At 31.8% G+C, this 17,170-nt stretch overlaps 2 protein-coding genes across 2 annotated transcripts; both read right to left on the reverse strand.

Annotated features, from left to right (window-relative positions):
• Positions 1-447: 447 nt before the first annotated feature.
• Positions 448-1,854, reverse strand: LOC131182227 (anthocyanidin 3-O-glucosyltransferase 2-like). Its single transcript, XM_058151079.1, has one exon. The coding sequence runs from the start codon at positions 1,837-1,839 to the stop codon at positions 448-450; it is 1,392 nt and encodes a 463-aa protein (XP_058007062.1). The 5' UTR covers positions 1,840-1,854.
• A 12,630-nt stretch (positions 1,855-14,484) lies between these two features.
• On the reverse strand, positions 14,485-16,016 carry LOC131182228 (anthocyanidin 3-O-glucosyltransferase 1-like). The gene has a single exon (XM_058151080.1). The coding sequence runs from the start codon at positions 15,934-15,936 to the stop codon at positions 14,524-14,526; it is 1,413 nt and encodes a 470-aa protein (XP_058007063.1). The 5' UTR covers positions 15,937-16,016; the 3' UTR covers positions 14,485-14,523.
• Positions 16,017-17,170: the final 1,154 nt, after the last annotated feature.

The following is a 17,170-nucleotide window of genomic DNA, read 5'->3' on the forward strand; positions in this document are numbered from 1 at the left end:
AATATTTTTCATTGCATTTAATAGATTTTTAACGATGAAAAAACAAACCCATCTTTGTTGCTCTTTATTGACCACTTTTTCATGATCCTCTGGTGATGATTTTGTAGTTTTTTTTAGATTTTATTGATGATTTTTGTATATTTTTACGACAAAATTTTTTGCCACCTATAGTCATAACATAATTTGATTCACAGATTTTTCCTGTTTAAATCTACTTCAACATGTATTTATGACTATATATATATAAAATAATATATAAATTTTATATATTTATATCTTACGCTTATTTTTAATCTACATAATTCAAAATTCAATACCAATTTTCTAATACAGCATAAACAAAACTTCAAAATATAATTATAAATTCCTTTAAACGATGAGATGCACATAAGTTGATGAAAATACTATCTAACTATATATAAAAATAAAAATTTTAATATAATTATTTTATGCTAAATTATCTATCACTTCTTTTATGAGATCATCTAAACAAAAATATGAAGATCTACCATCCATTAAGGCCGTTCTACTCTTCTCACTCATCTCCTTCACTTTCTTCCTTTTCTCACTATCATGCTCCATTAAACCCCTTATTCCTCTCTCTATTTCATCACAATTCACAATTATTCCACTGTCATTCCTATAATCCATTTTAATTTCCACTGCCAATCCCAACTCCATTACCATTTCAAAGGCATTAAATTGTTGCTCTCCATACATTGGCCACGCAGCAATTGGGACACCAAACCATATGCTTTCAAGCACAGAATTCCATCCGCAATGTGAAACAAATCCTCCTATAGCTGGATGGGCCAAGACAGCCGCTTGTGGAGACCATCCCGTTACCTTTCCAACTCCAGCCATTCGATCCAAGAATCCTTCGGGCAAGACTTCTTGTGGATCCTCATAGTCACAAGTAGATGCTAAGATACCTGGACATGGTGACCGCCGTAAGGACCACAAGAATCGATGACCACTATGCTCTAACGCACATGCAATCTCTTTCACTTGATCCTCATCAAAACTTCCCATCCTCCCGAAGCACAAGAATACTACTGATGATGGAGGCTGATCATCTAGCCACTGCATGATTTCTTGGTGAGCGTTCGTTCCATCCGACCCCAAATGCAAAATAGGTCCCACAGGGTAAACGGGAAGCATTTTGAAAGACTCGATCGCATGGGATTCGAGCTCCAAAAATGTATTTACCATAATACCCTTTGTTTCTCTGAACCTCCTCGCATTGTTAAGTAGAAAAGGAAACTCTCTGCTTAATATCGCAAAAGGCATAACCTTAGCAGGAAATGGGTTTACCAAACTCGGCACCGGTAACGTCGCATCTGAGTCTTTAAACTCGTTCGGGTCAAATTTCTCTTCATCATGAATCTTCTGAACATAATGCAATAAACCAAGAGAAGCTGCACTTGAAGGAAAGAAAATGTAAGATGGAACACCAAATTCATTGGCCACGTCTATTATGGGCGTGCATAACATATCGATAACAAAACCCGCCAACTGGGGCGATTCGATGTTTGACTCAGAGTGAGTAATCTTCAACACAGCTTCTTTGACATGGGGTTTCTGTCTCTCAACGAAAGAAAAGTCAGTCTCGCCTTTGGGTAGATCAATGATTCGGAGACGATTGGATATGGTAGACAAGGAAGCTTGCTGCGATTCGATGTAGTTATGAACTTTGGGGTTGACAGAAGAATGGTTGAGGATAAGTACTGTGATGGAGAGCTCTTGATGGTGGGTTAGAAGAAGCTTTGCTGCCTCCACCTCTGAGACAAGGTGGCCAATGTCGGGCCAGGGGATGAACACAAGCTGAACTTTCTTCATTTTAGTATTGAAAATTTTTAATTTTGCGGCCAAGTAGAGAAGATAAGGGTGATTGTGATGAGCTTGAGGTATTTGCGGTTGATATAAATACGTGATATTCACATTAAATAGGTGAATCTCTATGTATATACGTATTAAATACTATGAGATTATGCCTTATGTTTTGCCATTTTATTTCTTCGCCTTCTTTGACTCTTTACAATTTCTGAAGAAAAAAATATGCAAGGCTCTGCATGGCGTGGCTTGTCTGTGTAAAGCTGCGCAAGTCAGAGAATCTCTGTAGCTCGCGAGCCCCACGCTGAAATAATTGTGGTCTGGTCGTATGAAGTTTTGATTGTATATATGGAAAGAACCAATAATTTTAAGAGTGGGATAGTGAGGTAATTGGCCTCATTGGCCCTATGCCTTCTTTATAAATTACCCCAATAAAATTTCATAAATTTTTTTAGTTTTCCTAATCCACTTTTTGAAAAAAGCCTTGAGATTTAGAAGATTTTTGTTTTATCAAGTATAAATAATTTGCATCATAAAGATTTTTAATGAGTTTGTGAACAATATTTTCCTCAAATTTATTATGATTTTAGAATATAAATATATAAAATTTATATATTTAATAGATAAATTTAATTATATAATTTATTTTTTTTATTCTATATAAAATACTGTGAGATTTGAGTGGTTTTTGCTTCACAAAAAATACAGTATTTGTACCCATAAAAATGTACAAATTTACATCACTCAATCTTTGGTGGGTTAAAAAAAAAGAGAACTTGGAAAAAAAAAAAAAAAACCAACTGTGTTTCTCTATTTTGCGAAAGTTATTGTGTCGTTTTGCTGCCGAGGATAAGAAGATAATTTGTAGCTGCACTAGCTACTTGTGCTTAGTGCTGGAAGTCGCTGTATGGAAAGAGAATCATGGAAGCCAATAATAAAAGTGACGTCATGGCTTTGCTGGGTGGTCTCGTCTTTATGCATCAAAAACATTTATTTATTGAAACATTATTTATTCACCGACATGATATGAATTTTAATTGAATATTATTAAAATTATCTTTAAAAATATCTAATCAATCATGACTGTTGAATGTGATTTTAGAGCACACTTTTCCTATTTATAAGAACAGTAAAAAATTTTATTTGCCTTTTTTTTTTTTTTTCTAAGTCATCTTCTTATTTCACTTGGCTAGAAAACTCTTTTCTTTTAGTGTATTCTGCTTGCTATTGACAAGCATATTTAGAAGACTAAATTTTATTTATTTAAATAAATAAATGAATTTTTCCATGAAATGTTTTTAAAGAAAAAAAAGCATAATTAAAAAATTATTTAAAAATTTTCTTTCGTTGAATCTTAAAAAATAAATTTTTATTGAAAATTTTATTTTTTTTATAGATAATATTTGTAAAACTTTTAAAATTTCAACTTTTTTTTTATTTGGCTTAGAAAATGTTAAAAAGTGAATAAATGAATTAAAATATTAATGGCTAATTTTAAAAATATAAAATTAAATCACTAAATTTAAAAAATTAAATAATAAAGTTACATTTTCATCTCTGTTCTCTTTTTTTCCTTGTAATTTTAATATATATATATATATATATATATATATATATATATATATATATATATATAAAAGAGTCTGTCATAAAGATGAGATGAATTATTTGAAGAAAAGTAAGTAAATAAATATTTGATAGTCAGATAAAAAAAAGAAATGGTCAATATTTAAAAATCAATTTATCTTCACTATCATATATAACATATTAAAAAAGAGTATCATTTTATTATATCATGAAAATCATTTATAAGCAAATTTATAGTAAATTTTTTAATATATATTTTTTCAAGATATGATAACAAATAGTTGGAGTGAAGTTTATCTTTATTTAATAAATATCATCAATTTTAGATGATGCATGCATTTATTTTGAATGTGAAACAAAATAAGGACAATCAATTCTATTATATAATCCTTAAACTTATTGTTCAAGAAATTGAGTGAAACACAATATTGAAATGTCAACTTTGTAATGAAGCTTTATTAAAGAGTTAAAATATCATAAAAAAAATAAATTTAGGCTTTAAAAGTTCAAATGTGTGTTGAGATATTTTAAGTTAATCCCATTCTTCAATGCGTTTAAGCTCAATATCATCCTGTAAAAGCAATGACTACTCTTCAGTCCTGTTCGGTATTAAATTTTAGGACCTAAAATTATTTTTCTAAATAAAAATATCATTTTAAATGTTATTGAAAAAAATAGTTTGAAAAAAATTATTTTGTTATTTTAGTATTTTTATGACTAAAACTGATCAAATTTAATTATTAATTATTTTTTAACACTCGCTAATTAATATATTTAAAAAAGTTATTTTTTCGACAATAGTTTCAATAGCAATGCCAAACAAACCTTTCACCTGGACGACACGTGTAACACCCTCACTGTAACAATTCTGTACATTCTACTGTTCCAGTGACCGGTGTCGGTCCGAACAGCTAGAACGTCTATAAAAGTATTTAGACTAGAATGAGGAGTCATAAATAACTCAAATACTAATAAGAAAAATTTAGAAAAAATTTTAGAAATAAAATAAAACCAAGTTAAATGATTTGGTGCCTTAGCGATAGGTAACCTAGTGGGAAGTTACGGTCCTCGTAGCTAGAAGTCCTATACTCGAGAGAAAATTCATAAAATAATTTTTGGAACTCCAGAGAAGAGTCATTGAGTTTTTGATGGCATTAGAATACTAAGAAAATGCTTAGAAAAAATTTTAGATCAGTACAGATGATTTTGGCTCAATAAATCAAACGAATAGCATTTTGGTCATTTTGTCTTCAGAGATGATTTTTAGCCAATTTGTCCAGTTAAATAAATAATTTATATAACATAAAATGTGAATAAAATATTACAAAAAAATTGAATTGAAATTTGGTAGAAATTTGGTAGAAAAGAAAAGAAAGAAAAAGAAGTTAAATTGAGAATTATAATATCATGCTTATGTAATTAAGAATTTCCACTCAATCACCACTTAACAAAATGACTTAAGAGATAAAAGGGACACAAAATAGGATAAAAACAAAAAGAAAAATCCAGCAGCCACCATCAACCTTTGGCAGCCGAAATATTAGAGAGAGAGAAAGAGAAAAGAAACTCCATGGAAGCTATGGTTCAAGCTTGAGTTAACCCCCCATTTCACCTTAAAACTCTCTCATCCCTTCACAAAAATTGATCCTCACCACTAGCACAATATTTGGACAGCAAAAAGGAAGAGAAAAAGATGAGTTCTCAAGTTTTGGGAATTAGCTAAATCAAGGTTAGTGCCAATTAATCTTTATTACTTTGTGTATACATCATGGAGAACATGAATTGAGTGTGAAATTAAGCTAATTTAAACAAATTTTGCATGGTTGAATTTCATCAAATTTCGGCAGCCTTAGGGTACCTTAGGGTTTCTTTAATTTGAATGAATTATAGTTGTACATGGCTGCCATTGAATGTTACACCTTACCCCTATGTAAGGCATAACATGATCCCGTAGAATAACTAATGAACTACTGAATTTCACCTACCGATAACTCATTAAGTACCCCACAAGGGATTTTAAAATAACTTTCTTACTTTTATAAGTGGTGAGCATTTTCTAATAGGTATTAAAACATTTAATTAGAGTTTGAAAACTAGTTAAGATTTTTGTCCCATTTTATTTTTTTGCAGATTTTATAAAAATTTCGGCAGAGTACCGTCTGTATTTTGAGAAAATAGTTATTCAAATACCTAAAAAAAATACTTCTAATGATTTATCTCATCAACTCAACAACTTCAACATTCACCACAACAAATTTCAACATCATTTCTCAAATTTCGAAATTCAACATCATCAAAATACTATTAATTAATTTCATTCAAATTAAAACAAAATACCTCCATTCATATGTAATTAAAGATAAAACAATTTATATACATCATTTCAAAAATTTACATTAGGAAATATCTAAACTAAAGTTTATTATAGACTTTATACAACTGCTCATGACCATTTTCTACATTTACATACATCAAAATAGTTTTTATAATCAGGGTATAAAATATACCCGATAAAACTCCAAGGAAGATGACTCCACAATCCTTACCAGCTCACTTTGCTGCTCCTCTAGTCTTTATATCTGCGACAGCAATAACAGCCATCGCTGAGTACTAGGACTCAGTGGTGCGCAACATACTAAAATAATCTTTATGCAGAATTTAAAACATATTCATTCAAAAATTAAACTGAACATGAGATATAAAATTCAAAACATGATTTACAAAATTTTAATCCAAACAATTTCATTTCAAAAGTCTTAAAACAAATTCCATAAAAACACACAGTTATATCATGCCATTCGAAACATATTAATCTCAATAGCCAGAGGCTAAGGAGAAGTGACAACACAAGGCTAGCTAGCTCAAACATATGAGAACCCATTTTTTTTCTTCTTCTATTGGCACACACCTCAACACTTGAGCCAAAAAAGGAATCAAAATTTAAAACTGATTTTCCTCACTAGTCATGCTAGTGAGGTTTCAAATATATGGTTATAACACTATGGTTTCAAAACTATCTTAACAATTTACTAAACATTTATTTCCATTTCGAACACAAACAATTAATCTTTCAACAATTTAAATCAGAAGCATAATAAATATTTCAATTCATTCAAAACAATGTGTAGAAGAAAATTTACAAAAATTATATGTTGTGCACAAACCTTATAGTAGCGTCCAGCTTTTCATTTAATTTTTTTAATTATTTTATTATAATAATATTTTATATTTTAATTTTTTATTTAATTAAAATTTAATTTAATTTAATTTTAAATTTAAAAATAATTTTTTATAATAAAAATATTATAATATATAATATTAATTATTATAATATTATTTATTAATATAATATTTATATTTTATTTAAAATATAAAATAAAATATTAAAAAAAATTAAAATAAAAGCTGGACGCTACTATAAATAACATTCAGTTTTTTTTTTTTAAATTTAGACGTAGATGATTGTGTTCCTTGAGATGATGTTAAGAACAGCGTCCCGACTAATTTACCTCCAATAGCGTCTCAATTAAAAATATTATTTTAACTCGCGTATATATTTTCAACTTACTCGGAAGGCAAAGGGGATAAGACAAATCCCAATAACCGTCGTCAGAATCAGAGCCAAGGTAGTTAAAGCGTTGCAGACAAAATCTCCACCGCACGCCTGAGAATCGCCCACAATGCTGACAGGTGCCAGAGTATGTCATGACAGTCCTGTACATCCCAATCTCCACCGTTGGTCTCACTTGCAAGGACGAGTCCAGAGCCTTTCGATCAAAGAGGAAGACGATAAAACCGGCGCCTTTTATTCCCAGCCCTTGGATCCCCCAGGTCAACGAAGTTTTGGACCGTCAGATTAGAAGAAGAAAAGGACAAGTATCCTGAGAATGATCTCGGCCGTTCATTTTGATTCGCCTTAATTCTCAAGCATCCGATCATGTCCTTTGAAATCCTGACCCTCCGTCTTCCTCAAAATAAATCTTGACCCTTCATGGAGGGCACCCGGTTCCTATAAATACCTGCATGAAAAAACTGTTCAGGGGATGAAAAAATAGACAAAAAGGCAGTGACTATAGTGGAAGAACTCTTAAACTTAATTCAGTTCGTTACTCTGCTATTTTTTTAGCTTTCATAAGAAAAACTTTGGAAACTAGTTTTCTGAAGTGTTTTCTTGAAAAGGGATTCTTGAATACTGAAATTCTTCATTTTCAGTCCGTTCATTATCCTGTGGCACTCTCACTTTCTGTCTTTGTTATCTTCTATTTCCATTCATATTGTCCAAGTTCAACTCCATTCAAGCTTGGTTATTTTGACCCGATTACATTTTAGCAAAGAATCCTTCATTTCAAGGCGAACCTTAGTCCTCCAACTATCAACCTGCAGTCCTATTACATTCTGTGATTCCATAGTTAGTTTAGTAGATTCGACTACCTACAGGTGAGTGCTTATATCGTTATTTTATCAAATGTTCTTCTTTATTTACGTATTTCATTTATTCTTTTATGTTTGTAATTTTCACCAAGTTTATACCGTATTTTAAACACGAAGACGGTCATTCTCGAGTTTACTTCTTTGTTAATCAGTCCATTCTTTGGTTAATCTTTATTACTTCCTAACACAGGAGTTCTGGTCCCGAATAGCGTAGAAGTAACTGAACAAAATGTAGGTAACTGTATTTTTATGGTCTCTTTGAAAAGAGGGTCTAAATAACACGTCAGGGAAGTAGCAAAGGCTGACGTAGAAGGCGATCTGGCATAATGCCATAAGGCGGAATAAAAATCAAATCTCAGACAAGTAGAATGGAACGGATAGGATACTGGTAAGGTGACCATATGGGAGGTCGGTAAAATTCAGTCCGGCATCCCTTATTTAGTCACAAAGTATCAATGAGTTAAAAGAAGTCTTATTACGACCCTTGGCATCTTTGAATACTAGAACTCTTAAACTTAGGCTCTTATCATATATAGCTGTGATCAAATTTCGAAGGGATCGGAAGAGTCTTTATCCGAGTCCCATTAAAATAAAAGAGATCGGAGGAGAGTTCTTATCCGGTTCTCAAACTAAAAATGTTAATAAATATTTAAAAGGAGATCGGAGGAGAGTTCTTATCCAGTTCTCAAACTAAAAATGTTAATAAATATTTAAAAGGAGATCGGAGGAGAGTTCTTATCCGGTTCTCAAACTAAAAATTTTAATAAATATTTAAAAGAGGTCGGAGGAGAGTTCTTATCCGGTTCTCAGACTAAAAATTTTAATAAATATTTAAAAGAGGTCGGAGGAGAGTTCTTATTCGATCCTCAAGCTAGAATTTTAATAAATATTTAAAAGAGATCGGAGGAGAGTCCTTATCCGATTCTCACTTAAAAACTTTAACAAACATTTAAAAGAGATCGGAAGAGAGTTCTTATCCGATTCTCAACCCAAAATTTTAATTAAAAGAGATCGGAGGAGAGTTCTTATCCGATTCTCAATCCAAAATTTTAAAAGTGATCGGAGAAGAGTCCTTATTTGATCCAAAATTCGAATCTTAATCTAAAAGAGATCGGAGGAGAGTTCTTATCCGATTCTCAAATTGAATTTTAACCAAATAGCCCCTTCAAACAAAATTAACACATAACAGTAACTCACTAAGGTTGTCTCATTTACTTATGTATCTGGGTAATCCGAATTTAGTGAAAAATCAAATTTTCCTTTTTGTTAAAAGGATTAACATTTCCATTCTAGCCCTCCTAACTGATTTATAAAGAACGCAAAGTTAAATCTACTTACCCTTATCAAGGGACGAGGTGGGGTGCCTAACACCTTCCCCACCCGTTTACGGACCCCGAACTTAGAATCTCTGTCTTGAAGTGGTTTCATTTCGATTTATCTTCTCAAATGGTTTTCTTTAGTTTCCCTCAAAACTAAGGTGGCGACTCCTCACTCTTTCCCACTTCGATGAGGGTTCGTCCAGGCGACCGCAAAACACGTTGCGACACTCAATACACCAATTAAAACTCAAATTTACAAAGTCTAAGTACAATCACATATACACCTAAATATTACTCATTCTTACATACACTTTACACAACCAATCTATTTACATATCCATCAATCCTCAATGTCAATATTCTGCCAATACCTTCATGAACTCATACATTTATCAAAGTGTCCCAAGGCTGCCGAAATGTTCTACAATGCCAAAGTGTCCCACAATTTGTCAATCTCCAATTTAAGTGCACAATCACCACATTTTCATGGAAATAACTTACTAGGATATTAAATCCCTCTACTCAACATGAATTTACATCAAATATATGTAATAATAAATCATTAAATACATAACTCCATGGCTGTCCAAAATGGACATATCAATAACTCCTCAAACTTGAAAATTTTCTTCACAAATCCAACACCCATAACATGTATACAAAGTTTAACAAAGCAATATTCAAAAATGTAAACTTACCTATGGTTGGAACTTGCTAAACCTTGATTAAACTTCTTGATTTTAGTATCAAGCTCTTCCTTGTGATGTGGGGATAAAACTTAATAAAGAAACCTAAGTGATTAGAGGTGAAATAAAGGAGTTAATGGAGCTTTCTCAAATTTTGGCTATGGAGTCTTTAATGGAGTTCACTTCGGCATGGGAGAAGAAATGAAGATGATGAAGTATTTAGTGGGTTTAAATCTTCCCATTAGTGAATATTATAATCCCTTAGTGGTCCACTCACATAAGAAATTGATTTTATATGTTTAATTTTCATTTATTCCACATTAAACCCATAGTTTTTGCTATTTTCTTTAAGTACCACCAAATTAATTTTTCATTTTATTTTCTAAGTGTAATATTATTTATTTTTAATGGACATTTAGGTCAAAAGACAATTCGGGATGTCAAATGACCATAATGCCCCTCTTGAGTTGCATTCAGATTTTTAACTGCAAGGTTTTGTTCGTTTTTCGATTTCTCACTTTTCTTTGTACTAATTATTTAATTTTTCTTTGATATTTCTAATGATATTTATACTTCAATTGATGTCTCTTTAAGTCCAAAAAAATATTTTCCAGGGTTCCTCGCAGTCCAGGGCTAGTCAACGGTCCACGCCGTGATTTCCTGGTGCGGTCACCCATCGCTAGGGTTCTCGGCTCGCTTAACTTGGTTACATTTCTTTGCTATTATTTTTCCTTTGTTTTTCTTGTATTTTCTTTTCTTGTATTTCATTATTTTATGTCTCCTCACTCATAACGAAGTGTAGTTCTAGGCATCCTAGCTGTTCGGGCAACACTGGTCACCAGAACAGTAGAATGCACTACCGAACATAGGGTGTTATATTACAAAACTTTTAACTAAATGAACTTTAACATTACCGACTAAGAAAAGGTGGTTGGTAAATATCAACTAAAATAGCTTAATCGGTAATTACCGACTAAACAAAACGTTAGTCGGTAATACTTCTTTCGGCTTATTAGATTTTATTTTTTTAAGATTTAGCTTTACCAACAAAAAATTAAATTAGTTCGTAAATACTAACTAAACTGTCATATAATCGGTAAAATTTTCCTCGAATTATTTTTCTTGAATTATAAAATTTTACTTTTATGCGCTTTCATTTTACCGACTAAATATAAATTAGTTGGTAATACCAACAAAAACACTATTTAGTCGGTAATATTTTCCTCAAATTAAAAATTTTTATTTTTATTACCTTTAAATTTACCGACTAAAGAAAAATTAGTTGGTAAATACCGACTAAAGAAAAATTAGTTGGTAAATACCGACTAAATAAGCATTTAGTCGATAATATTTCTCTCAAATTACAAAACTTTTAACTTGATGATCTTTAATGGTACCGACTAAAACTTCTTAGTTGGTAAATACCGACTAAAACATAATTTAGTCGACATTATTTCTTTCGAATTATTAGATTTTACTTTTTTAAGATTTAGCTTTACCAACTAACAATTAAATTAGTTAGTAATTACTAACTAAACAGTCATATAGTTGGTACAATTTTCCTCGAATTATTTCTCTCGAATTATAAAATTTTATTTTAATGATCTTTAACTTTACCGACTAATAGTAAATTAGTTGGTAATACCAATTAAAACTCTCTTTAGTCTGTAATATTTCTCTCAAATTAAAAATTTTTATTTTTATTAGTTTTATTTTTACCGACTAACTATAACATTCGTTGGTATTTACCAATTAAATGACAATGTAGTCTGTATGATTTCTCTCTAATTGTAAAATTTTATTTTCATGAGTTTTTTAGATTTACCGACTAAATAATATATAGTCGGTAACTACTAACTAAATATATTTTAGTCGGTAGTATTTTTTGAATTATAAAACTATGACGTTATGAGTTTTGAATTTCACCAACTAAAAAGAAAATAATCGGTAAATGCCAACTAACAACTAAATTGTCAGTAATTACCGACTATATATTTAGTTGTAATATTTACTATTTCGTCGCTTTCTTTGCTGAGCATTTTTGAAACCAATTTTACCTACTAAAAATTTTAATCGGTAATAGTTAGTCGGTAAATAGTCGGTAATTTAGTCAGTAAACATTATTTTGCATTTTTATTTTATTGTCATAGTTATTTAGTCGGTAATAAATCGGTAATTTATGACCATATTTGTTTAGTCGGTAAAGTTAGTCGCTGTTTTTTAAATTTCTTGTAGTGAATTTCTTTCAAAGTTCTGACCTAATTATTTGACCTACTTATCAACTATTTTCTGTGATTTTCTCTTTTCCACTAGGTTCGCCATAGTCCTTTGGACTGCGGTGTTACAATTTCCCGTTCAAAATTAGAGTTATGACTGACCTTACAGTCACTTTCCGGTAAGGTCACCCATCGCTGTAACCCTCGGCTCATTTAACTTTTTATGCTTTATTTTTCTTATTTATATTTTACCTTCTGGTAATTACTATTATGTAACAATAGGACTCCAACCACTAGAGGAATTGTCCGCTTTTGCCATAAGCCTCACGATTTTGTCCCATAGGTGGAATGGAGAACTTCCCAGGAGGTCACCCATCCTAGGATTTCTCTCAAGAGAGCACGCTTAACCCTGGAGTTCTTCCAACTCTCCAGGCCATTCCACCAAAAGGCGCCTCTAGTGATTAGTTTCCCCATTTTATATATCATTACTTTTTGAACCCAAGACCATCTCTGTGCTTTGCCGATGTGGAATGTAAAGGCCCGGCCCACTAGTGATATTGTTCGCTCTAGGCCGAAGCCCTCATGGTTTTAAAACATGTCATTAGGAGTTATGAACCGCCAACTTATAAACCTAGCATATCTCCCGTGTTTTGCCGATGTAGGATTTACCTAGGGTATTACAATCCACCCCCCTTATGGGACTCAGCGTCCTCGCTGAGGTTTGCCCCACCATCGCCCAAGGTTGCACATGGAGCGGCTCTGATACCACAAATGTAACGGCCCGACCCACTAGTGATATTGTCCGCTCTGGGTTGAAGCCCTCACAATTTTAAAACGCGTCATTAGGGGTTACGAACCGCCAACTTATAAACCTAGCATCTCTCCCGTGTTTTGCCGATGTGAGATTTGCCTAGGGTTTTACATATTAATTTTTCATTTAGGCTTATCTAGGGGACTTAAACATGGTTCTAATCTTCTTAATTGTCTGGTCTGACACCGGTCACCAGAACAATAGAATGCATAGACTGCTTAATATAAGGGTGTTACAGATTGGGTGGCCATGGCACGCTATGCTAGGTGTCAACCATGGTCTATGAGATGCCTAAAATGATTTAGAGCAATCATTCATAGTAAGAAAGAGTTCTGATGATATTAAGAGTTGATATCATATCTTATTGTCAATTAGTGATGAGCCTAGTGAATCACACACATACACAAGTTAATCACCAAGTAAAATGTGATTTAATTGATTAATTAAAGAGTTTAATTGATTAATTAAATAGGTTTGGTTTGTAATAAGATAGCAAAGTCCTTAACATGGCTTGAAACCAAATCTAGGTTATTGGATATGTAGTATAAGTTAAATTTATATTTAAAGTGTTTAAATATAAATTTAATTGTGAGAAATTAATTAATGGAGATTAATTAATTAATTTATATTTGATATAATTTGATTAGAAGAGGAGAAATAATGATTTTGGGTTGAGAACTCAAAATTACAACATAAGGGTAATTTGGTCATTTCACATGGTGACATGTGGCACCATGAGATGGTGATACATGGCATTATATAAGTTTGCCATTTGTCTTCCTATCATACAAGGTGATCAAAGTCAAGATTAAGTCTAGCTTTAACACTTGGCTTAATGAGATTAAGTTAATTAAAAATAAGATGCAATGTGGTGGTGACATGTAACAAAGGGCTTAAGTGACTTAATGACCTAATTATAAAAGGAAAAAGAAAGAAGAACAAAACAAAACATTCTCTCTTCCTCAAGGTAGCGGCACAGTTTTCTCTCCCTCTCCTCTTCTTGCTTTCTCATCCATTCAAAGAGAATAACCCAAATTCTTTTGAATTAATACACACATACAATCTCACTAAAGGCAAAAACCCAAATTATAATTAGTTAGCAAAGCTTGAGAAGCTGATTTGGGGGCTGTCCATTGGTGATTTTGGTGTGGACAAATTAAAGGGACAACACTTGGGGTCCTAGATGCTTCCTAAAGGTGTCAATTACAGCCATAGTGCATCAAAGAGGTTAGTGCTCAAATTTCTCTTTTAAACTAGGGTTTAAATGAATTAATTTGTTAATTCACAGTCTTGAATGGCAAACATAGATCCTAATACATATTAAAAGTATTTTAATATGCAATTAAGTATTGAAATTAATTAGGCACATAAGAGATATGGCACGATGCATGAAATCCTATAAGAAAATTTTTGAAATTTAATGTTTTAATGAACCAATCACCATGCTTCCGCTCCTTTAATCTCTAGGCGTAGGTAATCTATAATTTATTATTGAAATTTCGACTCTCATAATTAAATACTTGATAGTAATTTTTAAATGAAATATTTTTTTAAAAATAAAATAATTTTGATATATATAATTTATAAGTTGATGAATAATATTTAACTATAAATAAAAATTAAACTTTATTACAATTATTTTATGATAAATTATCCATTACATCTTTTATTAGACTGCCTAAATAAGAGTACGAAGATCCACCTTCCATTAAAGCCCTTCTACTTTTCTCACTAATCTCCTTCACCTTCCTCCTTTTCTCACCATCATGCTTCATCAAACACCTAATTCCTCTCTCTATCTCATCACAGTTTACAATTACTCCACTGTCATTCCTATAATCCATTTTAATTTCTACCGCCAATCCCAACTCTACCACCATTTCAAATGCATTAAATTGTTGCTCTGCAAACAGTGGCCAAGTGGCAATTGGGACACCAAACCATATGCTTTCCAGTATAGAATTCCATCCACAATGTGAAACAAATCCTCCTACTGCTGGATGGCCCAATACAGCCACTTGTGGAGCCCATCCTATGACCTTTCCAATCCCAGTAGTTCGATCCAAGAATCCTTCGGGCAAGACTTCTTGTGGATCCTCATAATCACTAGGAGATGCTAGGAGACCCGGAGGTGCCGGTCGGCGCAGTGACCACAAGAATCGATGACCACTATGCTCTAAGGCGCAAGCAATCTCTGTCACTTGATTCTGACTAAAAGTTCCCTTGCTCCCAAAGCACAGGAATACTACTGTCGATGGAGGCTGATCATCAAGCCATCGCATGATTTCCTTATGAGTGTTTCTTCCATCTGACCCCATATCTAAAATAGGTCCCACAGGGTAAACAGGAGGCATTTTTAAAGACTCAATCGCATAGGATTCCAACTCCAAGAATGTATTCACTATAATACCATTAGCTTCTCTGAACCTTCTTATGTTGTCAAGTATAGAAGGAAACCAATCTTTGCTCAACATTGCAGAAGGCATGACCCTACCAGGAAATGGGTTTATCAAACTTAACACTTGCAACTCAGCATCTGAGTCCTTGAGCTCAGTGGGGTCAAATTTCTCTTCATCATAAATCTTTTGCACATAAAGCATGAAGCCAAGAAAAGCTGCACCCGACGAAAAGAAAATGTAAGACGGAACCCCAAATTCATTAGCCACATCTATCATCGACGCGCATAATGTATCAACAACAAAACCTACCAGCTGAGGCGAGTCAACGCTTGACACAAAGTCAGACTGAGTGATCTTCAACACAGCTTCTTTGACATGGGATTTCTGACTGTTGACGAAAGAAAAGAAACTCAATAATTCAGTCTCATCTTTGGGCAGATCAATGAATCGGAGACGAGTAGATACAATAGAGGAGGAAGCTCGCTGAGATTCAATGTAGCTATGAACTTTGGAGTTGATAGAAGAATGATTGAGGATAAGGACAGTGACGGAGAGCTGCTGGCAGCGGGTAAGAAGAAGCTTTGCTACTTCCACCGCCGATACAATATGGCCCATACCAGGGGCGGGGACGAAAACAAGCTGGGCTTTCTCCATTTTATACTGATAGAGTATTCTTAGTTTTGCTGCAAAGTGTAGAAGATAAGTAATAAGGACGATCGCGATAAGGCTGAGGTATTTGTGGCTGCAGTAGTACTTGAGGGTGGGTATTTGTTGGGGAAAACATTATTGAAAAATATATTAAATTCAATTTTAAAATTAATTTTTAATTAATATATATTTATTAGAGCCAACAATGCAAGTGACGTCTTGGCTTTGCTGGCCGGAGTCTTTCTGTGCGAGTTTCTGTCGTTTTAGGCTACCTTATCCTTTACGCCACCTTCCGAAACTTGATTGAGCCCATGAAAAGAGAATATATTCAGTGATATTTTTTTAATTTCGCAATATACTTCAACGATTACTTAACATTGTATTACATTTTTCTATGGACATTAAATTCGATTCAGAACTTACGTGAAGAATGAGTTAAAAGATCACTGGTTCAACTAGTAAATTTTTATTAATTAATTAAATATATATTAACTATAAATATTACACTTATTAATATCTAAATAAATTTAATCAATTAAATTTTATTTTTAAAATTAATATTTCACAAATTATTAAGTCATATTTACATATATCTCAATAATATTTTTAAATTTTATAAAAAAATATTAAAATATTTAGAATTTAAATATTTTTTATTCTCAAAATTTTTAATTAATATATTAAATAAAAATATTTTTTATAAAATATTAAATATATATTACTCTCTCCGTTCCATTTTAAGTGATGTTTGAAAAAAAAATTTATACCATTTTATTTACTTTTTTAAAAAAGTAAATATTAATTGATTTTTTTAATTTTATTGCCATTCCAATATATTTATCTCTTTCTTATTATTCCAAAAAAATGATACTTTAATCAATCATTTTTTATATAAAAATAAGGTTGTTTATTTGTTATTTCTTTTTTCCTTATGAAAAATCTTAAAAAGCACTTGGAATGAAACGAAATAAATAAATATAAAAAATAAATATCATTTTATAAAATTTCTTGTGTTACTATAATAAAAATATATTAGCTAAATAATGTTTTAATCATTGACTAAATATAAATTTAAATATTAAAATATCAAATCATTGATATTTTTAAGATTTTTAATTTTAAAATTTTTAAATCGACCAGCTCAACAAGTTATTGGTCAATGAATAACCAGCTCAACCACTGAATCAATTGACTTTTTTCCTGTCAATTTCTTATCTAGTTCAATGAGAGAATCAACTCG

Source organism: Hevea brasiliensis, chromosome 8 (genome assembly GCF_030052815.1).
Source record: "Hevea brasiliensis isolate MT/VB/25A 57/8 chromosome 8, ASM3005281v1, whole genome shotgun sequence".
NCBI lineage: Eukaryota > Viridiplantae > Streptophyta > Magnoliopsida > Malpighiales > Euphorbiaceae > Hevea > Hevea brasiliensis.